This window comes from Panthera leo, chromosome F2, assembly GCF_018350215.1.
Source record: "Panthera leo isolate Ple1 chromosome F2, P.leo_Ple1_pat1.1, whole genome shotgun sequence".
Classification (NCBI taxonomy): Eukaryota; Metazoa; Chordata; class Mammalia; order Carnivora; family Felidae; genus Panthera; species Panthera leo.
The window spans coordinates 3,552,943-3,577,165 of record NC_056695.1 but is presented as its reverse complement, the minus strand read 5'-3'; the positions used below and the strand labels follow the sequence as shown (position 1 = coordinate 3,577,165).

Sequence of the window (24,223 nt, the reverse complement as noted above, 5' to 3'; positions counted from 1 at the left end):
CTAAACACTGAATGATACATGGAGATAAATACTATTTTTCTAAAATTCAAATATATATAGTACATAATATACATATAAAATTATATACTCAATATATTCAATTTTCTCATATAAGGAAAATTAAGCATAATTAAAAATAGACAAAATTCCCACAACCTCTACTTCCCATTCTAATACCCCAACATTACAATTTTCTGCAACATTATGACACTTCAGAATTGAAATCTGATATATATATTTCTAAATCAGGGTCATTACCATAGATGAACATAAACTGTTCTATCACTGATAAAACCATTGTGACGTTTTAATTCATGCCTACACAGTAGTAGATGACAGTGACACAACTTTGTTGCAATTAAATATGAGAGGTATTTTATCACTGAAGTTAAAATTATGGGCCTTGGCAAAACCAACTTACAAATAACATCCCAGGTTTTGAACCAAGATAAATAATTTCCTATATTTGTCATCATTGGCCAGTAATTTATCCTTTTTTTTTTTCTCCTCACTCTTGAAATTGCCACTGGCCTGTGAGCTCCTTCAGGGAAAGAAGCAAACACAACACCTCCTCTTACAGACATTAAATCAATATTTATTGAGTGAATGAATGAACAATAAATTAGCTCTTGAATCTGAATTGCTGTGCAATCCACTCTGAATAGTGCTATGTTTATAACTGCTTATTACTGTAATATTTATTGAGTGTAATTAATTCAATTGCTAAAAGCAGCTGATGTATTGTGGCACCATAAAAATAAAAACGTAGTGAGTCATCTGGACTCATCCAAACAAGTTATTTTTTCTCATAAATTGTTTTAGCTAAGTGATTCCACATCATGTAAATGTATAATTTTTTTAAAGTAAAACAAAACAAAACAAACACATGTATTAAATATATATATCATTAATAGAAATATTAAGAGAGTTGTTAAAGCAGAAGAAAAATAAAACCAAAAGAAGAAACAAATAAAAACAGGAAGATTAAAAGTAGGATGAATTTGAAGAGTTACATGAAAATAATAATATAATATCTTGAGTAATTAAAAATACATGTATAATTAAAATCATATCAGAAATATGTCCATCGATAGGAAAGGAAAAAAGGAGTTAAAGTGTTCTAAGTTTTTAACATTTTCTTAAGAAAGAAAAATTAGTAAATGGTATTAAACTCCAATAACCATGCGTGTATGGTACTACAGTCTGAATGTTTGTGTCCTCTGCTTCCCCACGCCCAAACTTTACATGTTGGAATCTTAATGACTAATGTGATGGCAGTGATAGGTGAAACCTTTGGGAGATGCTTCAGCCATGAGAGCGGAGCTCTCATGAATGAGATTAGTGTTTTATAAAAGAAGCTTCCAAGAAATCTCTAGCTCCTTCCACCTTGTGTGGACACAGAGAGAAGACGACATATTTGAATGAGGAAGAGGGCCTTCATCATAGAATTCTACCATGATGGTAACTTGATCTTGGATTTCCAGCCTCCAGAACCGTGTGAGAAATAAATTTCTGCTGTTTATAAGTCACCCAGTCTGTGGTATTTTGTTATTGTAGCTTTGATGGACTATGATATATGGTGTAATGTTTAGGCAATAACTAAAACAAACAAAAAAGGATATATATGTGTATACACACACACACACACACAGATATATATGTCAATATTATAGAGGAAACAAAAATAATAAAAAAAATATAATTGTTCCAAAAATGTTTTAAAGATAAAGGGAATAAAATACAGAAACTAGTGTGTTGAGACAAAGAACTCTCTTCTTGAATATAAATAAAACTGTCAAACCTGAACAGTAAAAAAATAAGTTAATTACAATATAGTCAAAGGACAAAAGAAATTTCACCAGAAAGGATTTTGTGGACAAGGAAGCACATGAAAAGAAGTGCAACATCATTAGAACACACAAATTCATGTCGCAAAGATACATTGCTACATACCTATCAGAATGCAAACTAAAAAGATGGCAACAATACCAAATATTGGCAAAGAGGTAGAGAATCTAGATCCTGCATGCAATGCTGGTGGGAATTTAAAATGGTACAGCCATTCTAAAAAACAATGTACCTATTTCTTACCAAACTAAATATACTGTTAGCACACAAGTCAACAATTGAGCTCTTGAGCATTTCCCCAAAGAAACGAAAATGTATGTTCACATAAAAATGTATACACAAATGTTCACAGCATTTTAATTTAGAATAGCCCAAAATTGGAACAACCCAGATATCCTTCAAGGAGTGAATATTTTAAATGTAGTATATCCATACCATGGGATACTATTAGAAATTAACAACAAATGAGCAGTAGAAAAATGCAACAACTTGGAAGAATTACTAGAGAATGATGCTGAGTAAGAAAATTCAATCCATTAAGTTTACAAAATGTAAGATTCCATTTAGATAATATTCTTAAAATGACATAATAATTGAGGTGAAGAACAGATTAATAAGTTGTCAGAGGTCAGGGACATGCTGGGGGAGGATGAATATGACATGGTTACAGAAAGGTAACAGAAAGGTTCTTACAGTTCTCTTGGAGCAATTCTTGTTTGCGACTATGATGGTGGATAAGAGAATGTGAACATGAGAACAAATTCTGTAGAATTACACAACACACACACACACACACACACACACACACACACACGTGAATTCTGAATGAGTGGTGGATTTTATCCATTTCCTGAACGTGGTATGGGACTACAGTTTTGCAAGAAGTTACACCATTTGCGAAAATGGGTAAGGGGTAAAGAGAATCTCTATTTCTAACAACTATATGTGAAAATGCAGTTATCTCAAGATAAAATGTTTAATCATAAAAAGCAAAAAAATGAAAGTGTTGAACAGAAAACAATACTAAGATGGTAGATATAATCCAACTAGAAGATCGAGGTTGTTATTTTGAATTAAAAAAAAGAAATACAAGAAAAAATATATACAGCTTAGAAAGGACACATTTTGAAGAGTAAGACTAATCAAAGTTGAAAGAAATGGATAAAAGAATATATGACGTAAATATTCGCCAGTAGTTCTTTGGTGTAATTCTTGAAAACAAGAAATAGTTTCAGAGATATAGGATATTTCATAATGATAAAAGGGTGATATATCAAAAAGTCATAGAGTTCTAAATCTATTTATATCAAATAATATAAAATTAAATGTATACAGTAAATATTGACACACTAAAAGAAGAAACACACAGAGCTGCCATCACAGTGGGAGACTGAAATGCTCTCTCTCAATATCTCATTTGAAAGAATGTGTGCTGTCATTTTCTTTAGTGCAGTATCATACATATTTTAACTAGGTCATATTTTTTCATTAAGGGTTCTGATCCTCCGTATCATTAATGGTGTTATCATTAATAGTGTTTTTGTCTGTTTATTGCATGAGATATTGAGAGAGTGCTGACTACATATATTAGCAAAGAAAGTCTGAAAAATTAACGATCAAACCAAAGGTTGCCAAACTATGGCCTATAGATCAAATGTAGCCTGCCACCTTTTTTTATAAATAAAGTTTTATTGGAATCCAGCCATACCCATTCATTTATATAATGTCTGTGGCTGTTTTCATGAAACAAAGGCAGAATTCAATAGTTGTGCCAGAGATATTAAGGCCTTTCACGGCCTAAAATATTTACTATACCACTTGTTACAGAGAAGTTTCTGGACCCCTAGAACATCCAACTCAAGAAACTAAAAGAACAAAAAGTCAAGCCTAAGAACTTATGGAATGAAAGCAATCAAGAAAGAAGCAGAAACTCATTATTTATAATACATACACATAATGAAGAGCTTCAACAAAACCCCAGATTAGGCTTTTGAAAAAATAAATGAATAAAAGTTACAACCCCATGGCAAAAATGACCAAGACAAAAAGAGAGAAAAATATTCAAGAATGAAAAGGACATCAGGTAGGATCTATGCTTATTTAAAAAGATAATAATATGAGAATATCATCAAGTACACGAAGATAAATCTTGCTATCTAAAAGAACTATACAATTTCCTTGAAAAAAATAACATTAAAACTAAGATAAATAAACAAAACCCAATAAAACCGTATCTATTAAGGACACTGAATCCATTATAGCAAGTTAGTAGCAGAGTCAGGGCATTAACTGGATGTCTTTTATCATCAGATCCATAAATGTTTGAGTTACACTATTGGGGTTTTTTTTTAGTTCTTCTTGCTACCATTAGAAATGTGCTGCGAATAAAAATCGTAAGCCATATGATGTTAAAAGTTTGGTTGCAGGCCTCTTTTCAGTGAACAGAAAATCAGAACTCACTGGTGTGAACTCACCGACTCAAGTCTGTCCCAGGCACATACTGAGAGAAACGTGAATGAAGCAGTGGGATCAGCCTAAGGTCACACCATCGTTTTTCCCATCTCAAGCCTGGAGATGTTGGCCAGGACGAACATGACAACGTGTCCTGAAAGAATACAAACAATCAGTATTGGTTTTTTCTTTCTTTTTTTTTTTTTTTTTTTTTCATTTCTGTGTTTTGAGTTCCTATGTTATGAATACTTTCCATTTGATGGATCGTTTTTTTCCCCTAAATAATCAAAAGACATTTATAGAATGCCTCAGAAAGGAATCCATATTCATAACCAATAAATTTGTATTTTCAGCTTCCTTATTAATGGGACCATATGAGAAAATGAGGAGGGAATAATGCAGATGAAGAATGGCAGGGAAAGCGTATGAAAAAATGGAGTGGGGAGAAGGGAGAAAAAAATAAAAGGGTGACAGAACTGAATTCATTCAGGAATGGAAATATGGGACAAGTTACAAGGAAGTAATGAGTGACAAATATAAGAATAAGTTGTCGTTCATTCAATTACCCAATAAATTGTATGTTCTTATATTGTTTTAAAGTAATGTTAAATCAACCACTGCTGGTTTAAGATTACATGTATTTTAAGTTTCATTAAAAGTCTGGGTCTTTTGGGGTTCCTGGGTGGCTCAGTCGGTTGAGCGTCTGACTTCAGCTCAGGTCATGATCTCGCGGTCCGTGAGTTCGAGCCTCACGTCGGGCTCTGACAGCTCAGAGCCTGGAGCCTGCTTCAGATTCTGTGTCTCCCTCTCTCTCTGCCCCTCCCCGACTCATGCTCTGTCTCTGTCTGTCTCTCTTTCTCTGTCCTCTCTCTCTGTCAAAAATAAATAAACATTAGAAAATTAAAAAAAAAGAAGTTTGGGTCTTTTTCCTTATGTATAGAAGAGACATATATTTGAATAAAATTTGGGTTTTTCACACTTGATGATGATCCACGCTTCTTTCATTATTTCAGCTTTACTTTAAAATTTCTTCCTGGCAGCAGTACCTGGAATAATGTTGATATTTAAGTTTGCATGGATTGTAAGGGCCAAGGCATGATCTGATTTCTTTATATTCTATAGGTTCTATAATTTTTGAGTGATGATGTTAGGAAATTCTATTTTAGTCTAGATTTTGAAACTCCATTAGTCTCAATATTATCATTAACATTTTTTTAAAGATATTATTTTTAAGTAATTTCTACACCCAACAGGGGGCTCAAACCCAGAACTCGGAGATCAAGAGTCCCAGGATCCCCTGACTAAGCCAGTCAGGCACCTCTAACATTTTAAGGTATTAATTTCTTCAAAATTGCTTCCACTGTTTTCACTAAAGGTCACATGCTGTTTGGCATTATTATGTTAATGCACCCACTGTGCCAGTAAATATCTACTAAATCCTTCCAGTTGTTGAGGACACTGGGTAGGAAGGCAAGGGCAGCCTTGCTAAGACCATCCAGTGAGGGGCCCCCTACTGGTGACTGGTCTCCAAGACACCTAGGTTTTAATGCTTATCTTGTGACTGCAAAGGCACAAACGTAGGTTTCATGTTAATCCTGCTTCTGGCCTTGATGTCTCATGTTATAGACGGTCACCACGTGAAACGAGGTCAATTAGGTGGCAGTATACAACAGGGTGACGAAGGCTCAGCCTCTGAATCAGAATCAGACCACCTGGGTTCCAAAATGCCAATTTCCCGACTGACGAGTCCTTTAACCGAGGAGCAATTTATTTAAATGATCTGTGTTTTATTGTGCCTATCTCCAACGATAAGCTTATTAAAAGGCTCCTCTTACAAAAGAAAAACCTAAAGCTTTTTTTAGGCCCATTAAATTATTGCTTCCCCACCTTTTCTGCATGAAGGCACTCGAAGAAATAATGATCCTGAGTAACATACTAGGGTACGTAGACTAGGTTTCTGTGGTCAGAGCAGACCATAGGGAATGAGAGTGTCCCAGGGTCTACCAATGACTATTAAGCACATATCAGAGTATGTCTGGAACCCACTCACAGGACCCCATGCACATGGGGCTCTCCTGAGAAATTTTACAATAAATAATTGACCCAAGTCAGCCAGGCTGCAAATGACAGTGCTAGGCAGATCCATTCAGATCTACATCTTTATGATTCTAGGGCCATCACATCTCTCATCGCACAACATTTACCAGTCATACTTGCAAGTGAAACTATGCAAAGAATAATTAGGATTTTTGTCATGATTATTTCACTCTTTGGCTACATGATTCTAGGCAAATTATTTAAAGATGATGGTTCCTCTTCTTTCTTGAAAAGTACAAATAGTTGCCCTCACTTTATATGTTCCTCAAACAAATGACATAGAAACCGTAACAGAACATAATGACTGAAGCGATGGATTATTGAGGACAATGGTAATCACCAACACACGAGTATGGGAAGTTTTACAAATCATGTTTTATATGACTTCATAGTCTTCTATGAACATATGAAATGAAATATTTCAAGTATGAAAATACGTGTGAAATTTGACACGTCTTTGATGTAGCACTGCACCTTGATACTTTCATGAACAAAGTTGTCATTGTCACTTTCTTTTATATTGCCTCCTTATAAAAAATATGAAATAAGTCAGTCCCACTTCAGCTACTGAAACTTTCAGTTTTAATTTCATTTTATAGATCTTTTATTTATAATGGAATATACAGTGCTCTTTGAAGATTATTTATCTTTATTTAATTGAGAAGGTTGAATAAAATTTTCTTTCTAGTTTTTTCTTTAACAGTAGTCTTAGGGTTGTTTTTAATTACATATGAGCTAGAACCAACATTTTTTTTAATTTCAAGGATCACAACTACTTTTCAGGAGCTTTGTTCTTCAATGTCAAGAATGTTGTTTCTTAGAATATTAATAATGTGAATGGAAAAGTAATATTTAGATATTCTTTGCCTTAAAATAGATTCTTTTCCCCAAAGTTAACACATTTTAAAGTATATTGCCATGCAATTGCCACTCAAGAATAGCATCATACCAAAATAGAATCGAATACAGAGCAAAATGCTGATCTGGATTTTGTTAAGGACTTGGCGTAAAAAAATATTCATTAAAGGTATACAGTTATGAAAAACATTTCTCAGAATTTGGTTAGCTAATTATCTGAATTTAAGTCTTCTGGTGGACACAAAACAAATTCTTTTTTTTTTTTTCATATTGGCTGGCAAACCAAAGGACTCTTTTATCCCCTAAAATTGGTGACCTGGGGTCCTTAGAAGGACTAGACTATATTTTTAGTAAGAAGATGGGGTAATGTTAAAATATTTTCCCATATGCTTAAAATGCTGTTTCAGAAAACAAAATTCATGCCTACTTACTCAAAATTTGCTTCAGAGAATAATTAAGGTATAGAAATTAAAACAATGGGTTGCCTCGTCCAGGATAGACTTAAAGATTTAGACACATCAGAGAACTGAATGTTTTCCTTCAGGAGACTATTTATAACGTGCACACATTCTCTGGAAAATATGTCTCATAGTACATACTTCCTTCCCAGTTCTCACTGTTCATTTATTTACTGATGGGTCAGAAGAAAGCATGCCTTTGACTGCTCCTAATTTTATAAATCTTTGAGAAGCAATATCCTGTACTCTCCACACCTTATAGAAGAGAAACACAGGATAGCACCCGGCTGGGTAAGTCGGTATGATCTGATCGGGCCTGAACCCTTATTCCATGATAGGCATCAGAACAAAATTTGGTTTGTGGTCCCTCAATGTTTGTTGAGCTCAATTAAGTCCGATATTCAAAGTCTCTAGCAGCCCTTCTCTCTGATATCAGAAGGCTATATCCGTTGTTCTTTTTCTGCTTCTATCATAGTTAATTTTATGCATTTGTCTATAGATCTGAATTTTAAACTTTCTGGGTCAGGAAACACAATTAACTTCTCCCCATGGTACCCAGAAAAGTGTTTCCAAAAAGTAGGTTCTCAGCAAAAATTCATTTAATTGAAACACATTGATTTTTTTTTTTAATTTAATGCACTCTATGTCAATTTACATATGTCTGGATCTTTATTCTCTAAAATCGTGGTAAGTATCATGAAGTAAAGGGGACTGGAAGGGCATCAGAAGCACCAAGAGCATCTAGATCGTAAGGAAAGAAGGTGAGCGGTTCCAGAGGTAAGACGTGAAGATTTGTTTGGAGACTGGAAGTCAACTAATTGAGAAGTGTGGTAATGGTGGCACAGAATGTATTTATTTATTTACTCATTAGGAAATCAATGTCGAAACTACTCAGATCTTGCCACCTTCTGAAGATCAGTGTTTTAAATGTCATCTATAATGTGACAATTATTTCTCTGGTAACAAAAATAAGAGAGGAGATCAGATTAAATACACCCAGATGTGCTTGGTTGATGCAGGTAGAGGTAACCCTTGGTCTTGACAAGGGTTCCTCTTTGGGAGCAAAGAAATAATAAAACTATAAAAGGACTCGAGTACCTAAGGCACGCAGGTAAAGAACAGTAGTGATGCAGTGAGGTACAATGAAGGTTGGAGATGCTCAAAAGGAGTAAAATGCCACAATTAGGGCAAGAATTTCAAGTGGAAGACGAATCATCCAAGTCAGAAGCTACAGGTGTTTTATAACCTAATATGTAGAATAGAAAAATAAATTCCTGCTTAATATCTGCTCTGCTGCTCTTCATGTTTGTGATCCCAGCGGAAAGTTCGACTCGCACGTAACCTGAGAAAACTGCTTTGTCTTGAAGATGTGTGAACGTTTTGAAGGGTGAAATATAAGGAGTTCAAACATGTTTATTAAAAAACAAAACAAAACAAAAACAAACAAAAAAACTTGCTTGCCCCAAACTACAAGTGGAAAAGGAAATTTAACGTTTTATTAAATGTATATAAAACAAACATGCCAATTTTATCAGTGATTAAATACATGTGTAGTTTAACATTCATTATGTTTTAATATGATGTCAGATCTTTCTCGCTTTGTGTTAATTTCCTGGTATGCCGGCAGATCGTTAAGAAATCTTACCAAAAGGAAAATTAAACAGCTACTTTCAGCTAAATGATTTCAAGGGAAAAATGATAAAAATCATGTCAAATCATTTAGAGCATGAAATTACATATAATATGCACTATGATAAAATGATTACATGATGTTACGTGATCTCACGAAGTTAGTCTCATTAGCTTGCAAAAGGCTTAATGCAGACCTGAGAGGAGAAAAATGACATTAAAAAATAATTGACTGAGGCACGTGGGTAGCTCAGTCGGTTAAGCCTCCTACTTCAGCTCAGGTCATGATCTCACGGTTCATGAGTTCAAGCCCCAAGTCAGGCTCTGTGCTGACAGCCTGGAGCCTGGAGCCTGCTTCAGATCCTGTGTCTCCCTTTCTTTCTTCTCCTCCCCGGCTTGTGCTCTGTCTCTCTCTCTCTCTTAAAAACAAAACAAAACAAAAACAAAAACAAAAACAAAAACAAAAAACAAAAGCATCAAGAAATTTTGAAAAATTAATAACTGACCTATTTATTTTTTCCCAGTTTATCCTAATTCCTTGAAGTTTACTTATTTATTTTGAGAGAGAAAGAGCACACAAGCAAAGAAGGGTCAGAGACAGAGACGAGAGAGGGATTCCCAAGCAGGCTCCACACTGCCAGCACAGAGCTGCAGGGCTCGAACTCACTGCGAGATTTGTGAGGTGGACCAAGAGTCGGACACTAAACCGACTGAGTCACCCAGATGTCCCCTGGTTTATCCTGATTCTTAAAGGATGAAGCAAACAAGGACTTCAACTATATCAGAACAATGAGATTCAATAGCAGTTTTCGGAAAATAGGAAAATAGGAACACACACACACACACACACACACACACACACATATTTTCCGCCTTTCTTTGTGTTATCTCCTTATTAGTCTGAATATGCCTTGGCCATCTTACTGTATTGTTGGGATGATAGTTGAGATGCAACCCACTGTCACAAAGAGGAGAGGAGGTACCACTGCTCTGGTCACTTGGAGCACCTGCAGGAAAAAAAAAATCACAACACCCCACTGGTCAGAACACCAAAATATGCCAGACTGCATTCTACATTGTATGTTTCCAGATCCTTGATAATACCATGAAATCAGTTACTAAAATACATTTTTACCTCACTTCTAGGAAAGCCACAGTTTTGCAAGTAGGCTAAGTGACTAAAATGGGACCCTGAAGGATACCCATGTGTTTATCTTTGATTTCAGAAATGATGCGAAGCTTTATTAATAAAAGCATACAACCTTGTAGAACTGCTATTGAATTCCATTTTCCCAAGTGACCTATGCTTATGACCCATACTTACAATTGTGCAGAGTTTGGTTCATCTACAAAGTTCCATTCACTGTCACATTTCAACCTACTTGCAAATCATATTGGTAGTTATCATCATTTTCCATGATGCAAATAAAGTTTGCATGGTCTCTTTCTTTATAAATGTTCTTGGCATATGCTATAATTGGAAGTACCTTCACTGATGCCATCTAAATTGGTGAAATTGAAACTAAAGAGCTTCATATCAGATTCTCACGAGAAACCTAAGTATGAGTAATGGGTGTCTTAAACTCAGCTTTCACAATGCAGTAATTTTTACAGTCAGGATTAGAATACGTATTTCTTGATTTTTGATGAATTGCATTATTTGAAAACATTATACGTTTTGAAGGTGCAAATGTTGATAAATATGTACTATTGATATAATTGACTCCCAATTTTTATTTAAATCTTATACTTAAATTCAAACATGAGAGGTCCTAGGTGACACTCCTAACATTGACTAATGTGTTGAAAAAGGAAGTGATTTTGTTTTCCATTTTTATCACTCTAAAGTTCCATAGCTTTCCTGGTGCTAAGAAAAGGATCACAGGCTTTTCTCCAAACCAGCATGAATAGAGTTTTTCTACTTTTTAAATCTTAAGGATTTCATACTTTGTTTTAGCTAATTTTTCTTTTGATGTTTATCTGCATTTTCTCTTATGAGACACTGTTTTAATGCATAAACATTACTTTCAAATTTATATCCATTTTGAGCAGAATAAAATGATATGTCAAATTCTGTGACAGATCTAAAGCAGTCTTGTCAGTGATATTCCAAGATTTAAGCAAATGCACAAAAGAAAGGTACAAAGTTAAGGATCTATGCTTTCACCTTAAGAAGTTAGGTATGAAAGAAAAAATAAATCAAAGTAAATAGAAGATAGAAAACAATAAAAGTGAAGTGGAAAATAATAAGATTGAAACAAAAGAATGGACAAAATTAACCAAGACAAAAACGGGTTTTTTTGGAAAGATTAATAAAACCCATAGGAAAAGTGATGGGGCAAAAGAGTGAGAAAATACAAGTTATTGATATCAGGAACAAAAGAGGTAGTATTATTGCAAGTCGAGCAAGTCAACAAATCTTAAAAGGAATAATAAAATGATATGATGAATAACTTCATGCAATTAAATTCATAACTTAGTTAAAATGGCAAAAAAAAAATCTTGAAAAACATTTTACCAAAGCTTACAAAGGAAGAAAAGAGTATCAGAAAAAGTCCTATAAGCACTTAAGAGATTAATTCAGACAAAATAAAAACTATAATTCTAGGCTCAGATTGCTTCTTTGGTGAGTTTACTAAATGATTTAAGAAAAATATACTATTACTGTTAAGCAAATTCTTTGTGGAAATAAAGAGGAGTTACCACTGCACAACGTACATGAAAACATTAAAAACCCTGCCACCAAAATCCCACTAAAACATTAACAAGATGTATATATGGATATCCCTCATGAACATTTGTTTTCAAAAAAGTCTTAATATATTAGCAAATTGAAACCAGCAATATTTTTTTTTTCATCACCATGTAGTGTTTATCCCTGGAATACAAGCTCAATTTGGCATTCCAAATAAATATTCAAAAATACACCATATCGATCTTGGAACATGGTGAAGAAGTGAGGGGACCCGCAGTTACCTCCTCTCACAATCAAAGTACTGTTGAAGCTAAAGGACTTTTAACTCTGAGAGTCGGGGAGGAAAAGAGACAGTCTCACGTCCAGAGACCCACCAGGACAACCTGACGGGCCACAGGTGCATGATTGAGAACTGCGGGAGACAAAATGAATGGAGGAGAGGGATCCTCTTTTGCGGAGCGACAAAGGGAAGAGAAAGAGCGGCTGGGGAAGCACAGGACTGTATCTGGGGGAGAGAAAAACCACCGACCCGGCGACAAAGACCCAATCCCTGACTGCAGGGCCTTTTCTGGACTGGGGCCGACTGTCCTGTTCTCCCACAAGTGGAGGAAAGGAGCCAGCCCGGGCTCGGTTGCTAGGTCAGGAGCGCCGTCTGCAGTGGGAGACAGTGGTCCCCTCCCTGGAGTGCTGTGGGACAGGACAAAGCCTGCCTGCAATAGCGGGCAACATGGACAGGTGTTTCCCCAGTACTAGGGGGTGGACTGGGGGTGGGGGGCGCAGAGCCAGAGTTTAAATCCCAGCTGAGCGCTGGGCATGGGAGTCGGCGGAGCAGGACAAACCCCGTCATTTGCATCCACACCACAGTGAAGATGGGTCGAACACAGTAGTTTGGGACACGCTATCCATGGAGAAGGTCCTGGGGACAGAAGGGGGCCCACAGTGGAGGCGGACCCGCCCACACCAAACCACGCCCCCTGGCGCTGGGTAACTGCCCATCTCCTAGAGCGGGATTGACAGGGAGGAACCAGACAGCCCCTCCTCCAGACCAGCACTGCTGCTTTGCCTGATTTAATTCTCAGACAATTCTTATTATGTAGATACATTCTTCCTACCTTTTCTCCTTCTTATCTCATCCCTCCTCTAGTCTAGTTACTCTGGTTGTTGGTTGCTAGTTTGTTTAAGCAGACATATTTAATCCATTCTCTTGATACATGTTCTACACCTCCTTCTTTATTCTCCTTCTCTCTCTTGGGGTTAAGCCTTAAAGTTTCTCTGTCTAGATAAATTATTTTATTTTTCTTTTTCCCTGCCTCCTCCTTTATTTTCCTTTCTCTCTCTCTGGATTAAGCCATATAGTTTCTCTGGTCTTTTTTTACTCTTTCTTTTCCCCGTCCCTGTCATGTCTCTCTTTGTATGGGATAAGGCCTCTTCCTTATCTGCCTCCACCTGTTGTTTACTTGTAGCTGGTGTTCCTGGTTTTTGTTTTTGGGATTTTTGATTGTTTGTGTGTGTTTGAGTGTTTTTGCTTTCTGTTTGTTTTTGTTTCTTGGTTTTACTTTCCAGGGCTACTTCAAGAACAAATCAAAGCACACTTATTGGAGGGTTCAAAACATCACTACGAGTAGGGAGATAAAGCAACCAGAGTCACAACAACAGAGAACAAGTAACACTCTCCAAATACACCTCCTGAAGGGCCAGGCCCTGGACAGTGTATGATCCCTCTTTAATATAGTAGTGTTTGCAGGAACAGGACACATAACAAGCTTTCAAAACACATAAGGGACAGAAAAGTAGCCAAAATGATGAAACGGAAGAATTCCCCTCAAAAGAAATTCCAGGAAGAAATGACAGCTAAAGAATTGATCAAAAAAGATATAAACAATATAACTGGACAAGAATTTAGAATAATAGTCATAAGATTAATTGCTGAAGTTGAAAAACAGCCTAGAAGACAGCAGAGAATCTATCATGCAGAAATCAAGGAACTAAAAAATAGTCATGATGAATTAAAAATTGCTGTAAACGAGGTGCAAAATAAACTAGAAGTGGTGACAGCCAGAATTGAAGAGGCAGGGGGAGAATAGGTGAAATAGAAGATAAAATCATGGAAAAAGATGAAGCTGAGAAAAAGAAAAAAATATTCTGGATCACAAGGGGAGAATTAGAGAACTAAGTGACTCAATGAAATGGAACAATATCTGTATCATAGGAGTTACAGAAGAAGAAGAAGAGAGAGAAAGGGGCCAAAGGTGCACTTGAACAAATCGTAGCTGAGAACTTCCTCAATTTGGGGAAGGAAACAGACATTGAAATCCAGGAGGCACAGAGAACTCCCTTCAGACATAACTTGAATCGATCGTCTGCATGACATATCATAGTGAAACTGGCAAAATACAAAGATAAAGAGAGAATTCTGAAAGCAGCTAGGGACAAATGGGCCTTAACCTACACATAAGGTAGACACATAAGGGTAGTAGTTTCAATCTATCTACTGAAACATGGCAGACCAGAAAGGAGTGGCAAGAAATCTTCAATGCAATGAACAGGAAAAATATGCAGCCAAGTCTGTCATTCAGAATAGAAGGACAGATAAAGGTTTTCCCAAACAAACAAAAACTGAAGTAATTCATCACCACTAAAACAGCCCTACAAGAGATCCTAAAGGGGGACTCTGTGAGTGAAATGTTGCAAAGACCACAAAGGACCAGAGACATCACTACAAGCATGAAACCTACAGACATCACAATGACTCTAAACCCATATCTTTCTATAATAACCCTGAATGTCAATGGACTAAATGCGCCAACCAAAAGACACAGGGTATCAGAATGGATAAAAAAACAAGACCCATCTATCTGCTGTCTACAAGAGACTCATTGTAGACCTGAGGACACCTTCAGATTGCAAGTGAGGGGATGGAGAACTACCTATTATGCTACTGGAAGTGAAAAGAAAGCTGCAGTAGCCATACTTATATCAGACAAACTAGATTTTAAACTAAAGACTGTAACAAGTGATGAAGAAGGGCATTATATAATAATTACAGTGTCTATCCATCAAGAAGAGCTAACAATTATGAGTGTTTATGCACTGAATTCGAAGGCACCCAAATATATGAAACAATCACAAACCTAAGCAATCTTGTTGGTAAGAATGTGGTAATTGCAAGGGACTTTAATACTCCACTTACAACAATGGGCAGATTATCTAGGCAGAAAATCAATAAAGAAACAATGGCCTTGGATAATACACTGGGCCAGATGGACTTGACAAATATATTTAGAACTCTGCATCCCAAAGCAATGGAATATACTTTCTTCTCCAGTGCACGTGGAACATTCTCCAAGATAGATCATATACTGGGTCACAAAACAGCCCTCAATAAATATAAAAGAATTAAGATCATACCATGCACACTTTCAGATCACAATGCTATGAAACATGAAATCAACCACAGGAAAAAGGTTGGAAAACCTCCAAATGCATGGAGGTTAAAGAACATCCTACTAAAGAATGAATGGGTCAACCAGACAATTAAAGAAGAAATAAAAAATATATATTGAAACAAATGAAAATGAAAACACAACAATTCAAACCCTTTGGGATACAGCAAAGGCAGTTCTAAGAGGGAAATACATTGCAATCCAGGCCTATCTCAAGAAACAAGAAAAATCCCAAATACAAAATCTAACAGCACACCTAAAGGAACTAGAAGCAGAACAACAAAGAAACCTCAAAAACAGCAGAAGAAGAGATATCATAAAGATCAGAGCAGAAATAAACAATATATAATCCAAAACAAAACAAAACAAAGCCAACAGTAGAACAGATCAATGAAACCAAGAGTTGGTTTTCCGAAAAAATAAACAAAATTGATAAACCTCTAGCCAGGCTTCTCAAAAAGAAAAGAGAGAGGACCCAAATAGATAAAATCATGAATGAAAATGTATTTATCACAACCAATCCCTCAGAAATACAAGGAATTATCATAGAATACTATGAAAAATTATATGCCAACAAACAGGATAAGCTGGAAGGAACGGACAAATTCCTAGACACTCACACAATACCAAAACTAAAATGGGAAGAAATAGAACATTTGAACAGACCCATAATTAGTGAAGAAATTGAATCAGTTATCAAAAATCTCCCAACAACTAAGAGCCCTGGACCACATGGCTTCCTGGGGAATTCTACCAGACATTTAAAGCAGTGATAATACCTATCCTTCTCAAGCTATTCCAAAAAATAGAAATGGAAAGAAAACTTCCAGACTCATTCTATGAAGCCAGCATTACCTTGATTCCTAAACCAGAGAGGGACCCCACAAAAAAGGAGAACTACAGGCTAATATCCCTGATGAAATTAGATGCAAAAATTCTCAACCAGATATTAGCAAATTGAATTCAACAGCATATGAAAAGAATTATTCACCATGATCAAGTGGGATTCATTCCCAGGCTGCATGGCTGGTTCAATATTCTCAAATTAACCCATGTGATACATCATATTAATAGAAGAAAGGATAAGACCCATATGATCCTCTCAATAGATGAAGAAAAAGTATTGACAAAATACAGCATCCTTTCTTAAAACCCTCAAGAAAGTCAGGATAGAAGGAACATACCTAAACATCATAAAAGCCATGTCTGAAAAGCCTACTGCTAATATCATCCTCAATGGGGAAAAACTCAGAGCTTTCCCCCTGAGGTCAGGAACACGACAGGGATGTCCACTCTCACTGCTGTTGTTTAACATAGTGTTGGAAGTCTTAGCATCAGCAATCAGACAACAAAGTGAAATCAAAGGCATCAAAATTGGAAAAGAAGAAGCCAAACTTTCAGTTTCACAGGTGACATGATACTCTACATGAAAACCCAAAAGAGTCCACCAAAAGACTCCAGGAACTGATACATGAATTCAGCAAAACTGAAGGATACAAAGTTAATGTACAGAAATTAATGTACAATAAAATTGCATTTTATACATTAATAATGAAGCAACAAAAGGGAAATAAAGAAACTGGTCCCATTTACAATTGCACCAAGAACAATAAAATATCTATGAATAAACCTAACCAAAGATGTAAAAGATCTGTATGCTGAAAACTATAGAAAGCTTATGAAGGAAATTGAAGAAGATACAAAGAAATGGAAAAACATTCCAATCTCATGGAAAGGAAGAATAAATATTATTAAAATGTCAATACTACCCAAAGCAATCTATACATTCAATGCAATCCCAATCAAAATTCTTCTTAAAGCTAGAACAAGCAATCCTAAAATTTGTATGGAACCACAAAAGACCCTAATTAGCCAAAGTAGTATTGAAGAAGAAAATCAAAGTGGGAGGCATCACAATCCCAGACTTTAGCCTCTACTACAAAGCTGTAATTATCAGGACAGTCTGGTATTGGCACAAAAACAGACACATAGACCAATGAAATAGAATAGAGAACCCAGAACTGGGCCCACAAATGTGTGGCCAACTAATCTTTGACAATGCAGGAAAGAGTATCCAATGGAAAAAAGACAGTCTCTTTAACAAATGGTCTGGGAGAACTGGACAGCAACATGCAGAAGAATGAAACTAGACGACTTTCTTACACCATTCACAAAAAATAAACTCAAAATAGATGAAAGATCTAAATGTGAGACAGGAAACCATCAAAACCCTAAGGGAGAAAGCAGGCAACAACCTCTTTGACCTCAGCCACAGCAGTTTCTTACTCAACACATTTCCAAAGGCAGGGAAATTAAAAGCAAAAATGAACTATTGGGATCTTATCAAGATAAAAAGCTTCTGCACTGCAAAGGAAACAATCAACAAAACTAAAAGGCAACCGACCGAATGGGAGAAGGTATTTGCAAATAGCAAATACCTCAGATAGAGGGTTAGTATCCAAAATCTATAAAGAACTCACCAAATTCCACACCTGAAAAATGAATAATCCAGTGAAGAAATGGGCAGAAGACATGAATAGACACTTTTCCAAAGAAGACATCCAGATGGTCAACACACACATGAAAAGACGCTCAACGTAACTCTTCATCAGGGAAATACAAATCAAAGCCACACTGAGATACCACCTCATGCTGGTCAGAGTGGCTAAAATTAACAAATCAGGAAACTACAGATGCTGGCAAAGATGTGGAGAAAGGGGGACATTCTTATACTCTTGGTGGAAAGGCAAACTGGTGCAGCCACTCTGGAAAACAGTGTGGAGGTTCCTCAAAAAGTTAAAAATAGAACTACCCTGTGACCCAGCAATAGCACTACTAGGAATTCATCCTAAGGTTACAGGAGTGCTGATTCATAGGGCACCTGTAACCCAATGTTTATAGGAGCATTTTCAACAACAGCCAAATTATGGAAAGAGCCTAAATGCCCATCAACTGACAAATGGATAAAGAAGATGTGGTTTATATATTCAATGGAATACTACTTGGCAATGAGAAAAAATGAAATCTTGCCATTTGCAGCAATGTGGGTGGAACTGGAATATTATGCTGAGTGAAATAAGTCAGTCAGAGAAAGACAGATACCATATGTTTTCACTCATATGTGGATCTTGAGAAACTCAACAGAAGACCATGGGGGAAGGGAAAGGGAAAAAATTACAGAGAGGGAGGGAGGCAAACCAAAAGAGAGTCTTAAATGCAGAGAACAAACCGAGGGTGGATGGGGGGCCAGATGAGGGGAAAGTGGGTGATGGGCATTGAGAAGGGCACCTGTTGGGATGAGCACTAGTGTGGTATGGAAACCTATTTGACACTAGATTATATTCATAAAAATATAATAAAAAATAAAAATACACCATATCAGCAGAATAAAAAAAAGATTAAAAATATAATCTTTCAATGGGCATAAAAATATTTGTGACAATTCAACATCAACTTATGTTAAAAAGGAAAAGAAAAATCCTCAGTAACCTAGGAATAAAAGAGCACTTCTTCAACCTAAATAAAAGGTATAAGTGAGCACATTCATGAATGCCATGCTTAACAGTAAAAGACTGGAAATTTTTCCTAATATCTTGAGCAAAAGAGAGATATCTGCTCTCAAGACTTTGCCCAACATTTTACTGGAAGTCCTGGCCATTAAAATAGGCAAGAAAAAGAAATTTTAAAAACACAGATTGTAAAGAAAGAAGGAGAATTCAATATTTGCAGATAACATAACTGTATAAGGTGAGCACCTATAAGAATAGACAGAAAGTCCTACCTGAACTAATTAGAAAATTAAGCCTATGATGCAGAATATATAAATGTATATCTATGTGTTAGCAACAATATATGGGCACTAAAATTTTTTTAAATGCCATTTATGGTAGAATAAGAAATGCTTAGAAATCAGTTTAATGAAAGATATGTAAGACTTTCCCACTGAAAATACTAAAATGTTGCTGAGAAAAATGAGAACGTAAATAAATAGAAAGTTATGTTCATGGACTTACAGATTTCAAGTTGTTAATATGTGAATTCTACAAATTATCTATAAATCGACTTCATCTCGTGGAGAATTGTAACTGGATTTTATAGAAATTGACATGCTATTTCTAAAATATAGGCAGCAATGCAAAAGGTATAGAATAGCTAAATAATCATGAACAATTGCACAATTGGAGAACCTGTCCTAGGAGATTAACACGGCAGCTAAGGTGGAAGGATGAACACAAAAATTAATGGAAATAAGAAAGTAATTTCTTGATTCGAAATTCCTAGCTCAGACACAAGATAGTAATTAGTATAAGATGGACTCTAAACCTCAACATAAAGGCCAGTGTCATTAAGCTCCAGGAAAATGTCGGGGAGTCTCTTTGCAACCTTGGGGTAAGCAAGTATTTCTTAGAGAAGATACGGAAAACAATAACCATATGCAGTAAGAGCAGCCACAAAATGGTAAATTGGAGTTTGTCAAAATGGAAAACTTCTGCAAACCTAAGACACCTTTAGGGAAAACATAGTTATCCATAGACTGAGAGAAAAGTGTTGTAATACATGAGCTGACAAAGATTATGTACAGAATATTTTCTTAAACTCCTGCACTACAATAATAGAAAGATATACCAATAGAGAGATGGGCAAAATTTGAGCACACGCATTACAAACTAAGATATGCAGATCTCCAGTAATATATGCAAATGGTACATGATAAGGAGCTAATCATAATTAGTCTTCAGGGATATGCAAAGTACTAGTATAATAAGACACCACTCTACACTCGATAGAATAGCTAAAAAAAATCTTTGACCATAAAATATTGAATTAAGTGTAGAGCAGCCAGAACTCTGATACATAGCTGGAGTGGAGATAAAGAGGTTTTTAAATAAACGTTCTCTGTAGAAATGCTTTTTGGCAGTGAACAAGTTAATTATACATCTACCTGGTGACTGAGCAACCCCACTCCTAAGTACTTAATGAACATAAAATTGGAAGATTTCCAAAGCCTCATACAAGAATGTTCATAGTAGCTTTATTTATGATGGCAAAGTACAGGAAACAAGGTCCCTTATCTATCAATCAGAGAATGATTAGCAAACTTTATTCTATTTATCTAATGGAATATTCACAGCAATGTGAATGAACAAATGACTGAAATTTAAAACACATGTGATTTTTCATAGTGAAAGAAATTAGACATAAAAGAGTAAATACAGTATGCTTGTGTTCTAAAAAAGTTCTACAAGAAAGAAAAGGAATATATAATGATAAGAAATTAAATTAATGGTTGTTTCTTGGGGTGTTATTTATTGGGAAGGGCCGTGGAGGAACCCTTCTGTGATTTAAAGGCATGTAGATTAAGCAATCCAATTGTGCATTTAAGATCTTTGTATTTCATTGCATGCAAATTATGCCTCAGTTAAAAGATGTATTCTTCTTTGATTTTTGGCAAAAATGTTTGATAATGTTTTATTTCTTAATGTACAAATTGATATAGATATTTTGAAGTTAACTCTTATGAAAATTATTCCATTACTACCTAGACTGGTGCTTCCTTCCATGACAAGTGTAAATGCTTGTTTAGCAAGTCCAGGAGCCACATAGGATTATATCATTTTCTAGTTAGAGAAAGTATATTCATCAGATATTATGAATGAAATGTAATAGAGATATAGAATGTACATAATAGGATACTATTAAAATATTTATTTTTAAAATAAATAATGTGTCTCCAGTTATAGGCTAGAAAATAACTGTAAATGTGCTGAATACATTCTGAAACAGAACTAACATCTGTGGGAATGCAAGCTGGTGCAGCCACTCTGGAAAGCAGTATGGAGGTTCCTCAAAAAACTAAAAATAGAACTACCCTAGGCCCAGCAATTGCACTACTAGGCATTTGTCCACGGGATCCAGGTGTGCTGTTTCGAAGGGACACGTGCACCCCCATGTTTATAGCAGCACTATCAACAATAGCCAAAGCATGGAAAGAGCCCAAATGTCCATCGATGGATGAATGGATAAAGAAGATGTGGTGTATATATACAAAGGAGTATTACTCGGCAATCAAAAAGAATGAAATCTTGCCATTTGCAACTACGTGGATGGAACTGGAGGGTATGATGCTAAGTGAAATTAGTCAGAGAAAGACAGCAATCATATGACTTCATTCATATGAGGACTTTAAGAGACAAAACAGATGAACCTAAGGGAAGGGGAGCAAAAATAATACAAAAACAGGGAGGGGGACAAAACAGAAGAGACTCACAAATATGGAGAATAAACGGAGGGTTACGGGAGGGATTGTGGGAGGGGGGATGGGCTAAATGGGGAAAGGGCATCAAGGAATCTACTCCTGAAATCATTGTTGCACTATATGCTAACTAACTTGGATGTAAATTACAAGATAAAAAAATAAAACAAGTTAAAAAAAAAAAAACAAACTAGCATCTGTCCCCTTTGCATAAGCATTCATAAAATGCTGTGTGATATAAAAATATTTGTATGCAGACAGAAATCCCAACTTTAAAACGAAATTATCAATTACTGTCAGGAAATAACGGTTTCGAAAATAAATATGATGATGCGAGCATTTTACCTATTCTTCATAAATGCTTACATGCGCAGTCTTCGTTCAGTGGGAGTTTGAGGAAAGCGGGCGCTCTTTTTAAAAATGACACCGTCAGGGTCACTTCTTCTCCAGCGTTCCGAAGAACCTGAACCTGAAACAAAAAGGAGTGAAAATGATACCATCGTCAGTATGTTCACGAAATATCTTACGCGATAGCAAAGACCTTGAAATGATTGGGTGTCTTTTCGCCTCTCTTTTGCCCTAGAGGTGAGAAACATTTTATTAAAATAGGGAATGAATTACATAACATTGTAGGAATACAGCCATCACCTCCTTTCTCTTCCCACCGTTTGGTGGTCCCCTGTTCGCTCACAATGTCATCATCTTCCGTTCATATTCATAGATATCTCTTACGTGTACGGTCTCTATTAGGCAATATGAGAGATTATGACTTCTATAGGAAGGTACGGTGCTCGAGCCTCTATGTCATCAATTTAATAAATATTTATTGAACCTCTTTTACGCACCCCTTGGACATATAAAAATAAATGACCCTGAAGATGTTGATGAAAGAGCTAATTCAAATTAAATAAAATTGCCCCGATTCACTCAAGCACTTTTGCAAAAACAACAACAAAAAAACAAAGAAGCAAACAAAAACACACAAGAAACACATAGGTATTCCTTTCCTGTCATATCACCGCATATTTTATGCTTCCTTTCCCTGCAAACTTGGAATAATGGTCAAGACTGTTATCCTCAACTCTCAACATGTTTCACATTGTAGACTAATGGGTTTACTTCTATCACTTACAGTAATGTCAATGCCTTAAAAATTATATCAAGATACGTGTGAGAAATAGCTAAAGAAGTACAAGAAACTGAGGAGTTATTTAGAGCAAAGGTACCTAGAAAACATATAAATATGTCTTAATTTAAAAAGCTCACATCGACTGAGAGGGGAATTGCAAACAATTAGAGAAGAGACGGCTAATGAACCTGGGAACACAGCTTGTTATTAAACATCCACAAAAAACGCTCAACCTCCAGTCCTGAGAGAATTGGCTATAAATGATTTAGAATGACTTCTGGTCCGGAAATGAGGGTATGGGTTCAGCTCCCTTTGCTCCCCACCCAGGGAGTATAAACACTCAAAAACTTGCAAGAGACAGCTGAAATGCAAGTGACCTCTGCAAGATCAAGGAAAAGGGAACTCAGTAGGGATCCCAGGATGGTAGCAACAGCAAAGAGGACACCAAGCAGCCAGCGGAGGAACTTCAACCCACTGCTGGATAAAGCATCCCTTTGTCCACTTAGTGGCACCAGGGGGGGCCCGGGCTGAGAGAGCTCCTCCCACTTCCTCAAATCGCATCAGCAGGGAACAGTGAGAAATCAATCAGACCCAAGACGCCAGACAGGCTCTAAGAAGTATATTGTCAATGGAACCACAGCCCACAAAACTAGGCTAGGACCTTTGTGGTAGAGTGAATTCCTGCTAAAAAGAAAAAAAAAAATCTTATGGAAGAGCCACAGTCTCAACATAACAAGCAAAGTGGCCAGGATATAATAAAATAGCATGTCCCTCGAAGAACCAGGAAAATCACAACTTAAATGAGTAAAGAGAGCTAACTCAAACTAGATGAATTACATCCTGGAATTATCTGACAAGGACTTTAAAGCCACCTTAATAAAAATATGTCAACAAGAAATGACAAATTCTCTTGAATCAAATGAAAAATTACAAACTCTCAGCAAAGAAATACAAATTATGAAAATAAAAGGAAAATTGTAGAACTAAAAAATGCACTAACATAAATTTAAAAAAAAAAAAAGAACCTTACTGAGGACTCTAGGTGGCTCAGTCAGTTAAGTGGCCGACTTTGGCTCAGGTCTTAATCTCACAGTTCCTGAGACCGAGCTCCGTGTCAGGCCCTGTACTGACAGTGCAGGGCCTGCTTGGAATTCTCTGCCTCCCTCTCTCTCTGCCCCTCTCCTTCTCACACTCTCTGTCTCTCACACACACACTCTCTCCCTCTCAAAAATAAATAAACATTAAAATAATAATAATAATAACAAAATTGGCTCAGTAATACAGTGACGATGACACAAGACAGAATCAGTAACTTGATGACAGAACAGTAAAGTTTGCCCACTCTGAACAATAGACAAGATA

At 36.1% G+C, this 24,223-nt stretch overlaps 1 protein-coding gene across 2 annotated transcripts in view; it reads right to left on the bottom strand.

Moving 5' to 3' along the window:
- SNTG1 (syntrophin gamma 1) overlaps positions 1-24,223 on the bottom strand; it is a 564,503-nt gene that overhangs the window by 190,487 nt on the left and 349,793 nt on the right. For both annotated transcript variants that reach the window (XM_042924327.1, XM_042924328.1), the window contains exons 8-10: positions 22,099-22,201; positions 10,266-10,348; positions 4,323-4,453 (exon numbers count right to left, since the gene is read on the bottom strand). In XM_042924327.1, the coding sequence (XP_042780261.1) occupies positions 4,323-4,453; positions 10,266-10,348; positions 22,099-22,201 (317 nt within the window). The remainder of the gene's footprint in view (positions 1-4,322; positions 4,454-10,265; positions 10,349-22,098; positions 22,202-24,223) is intronic.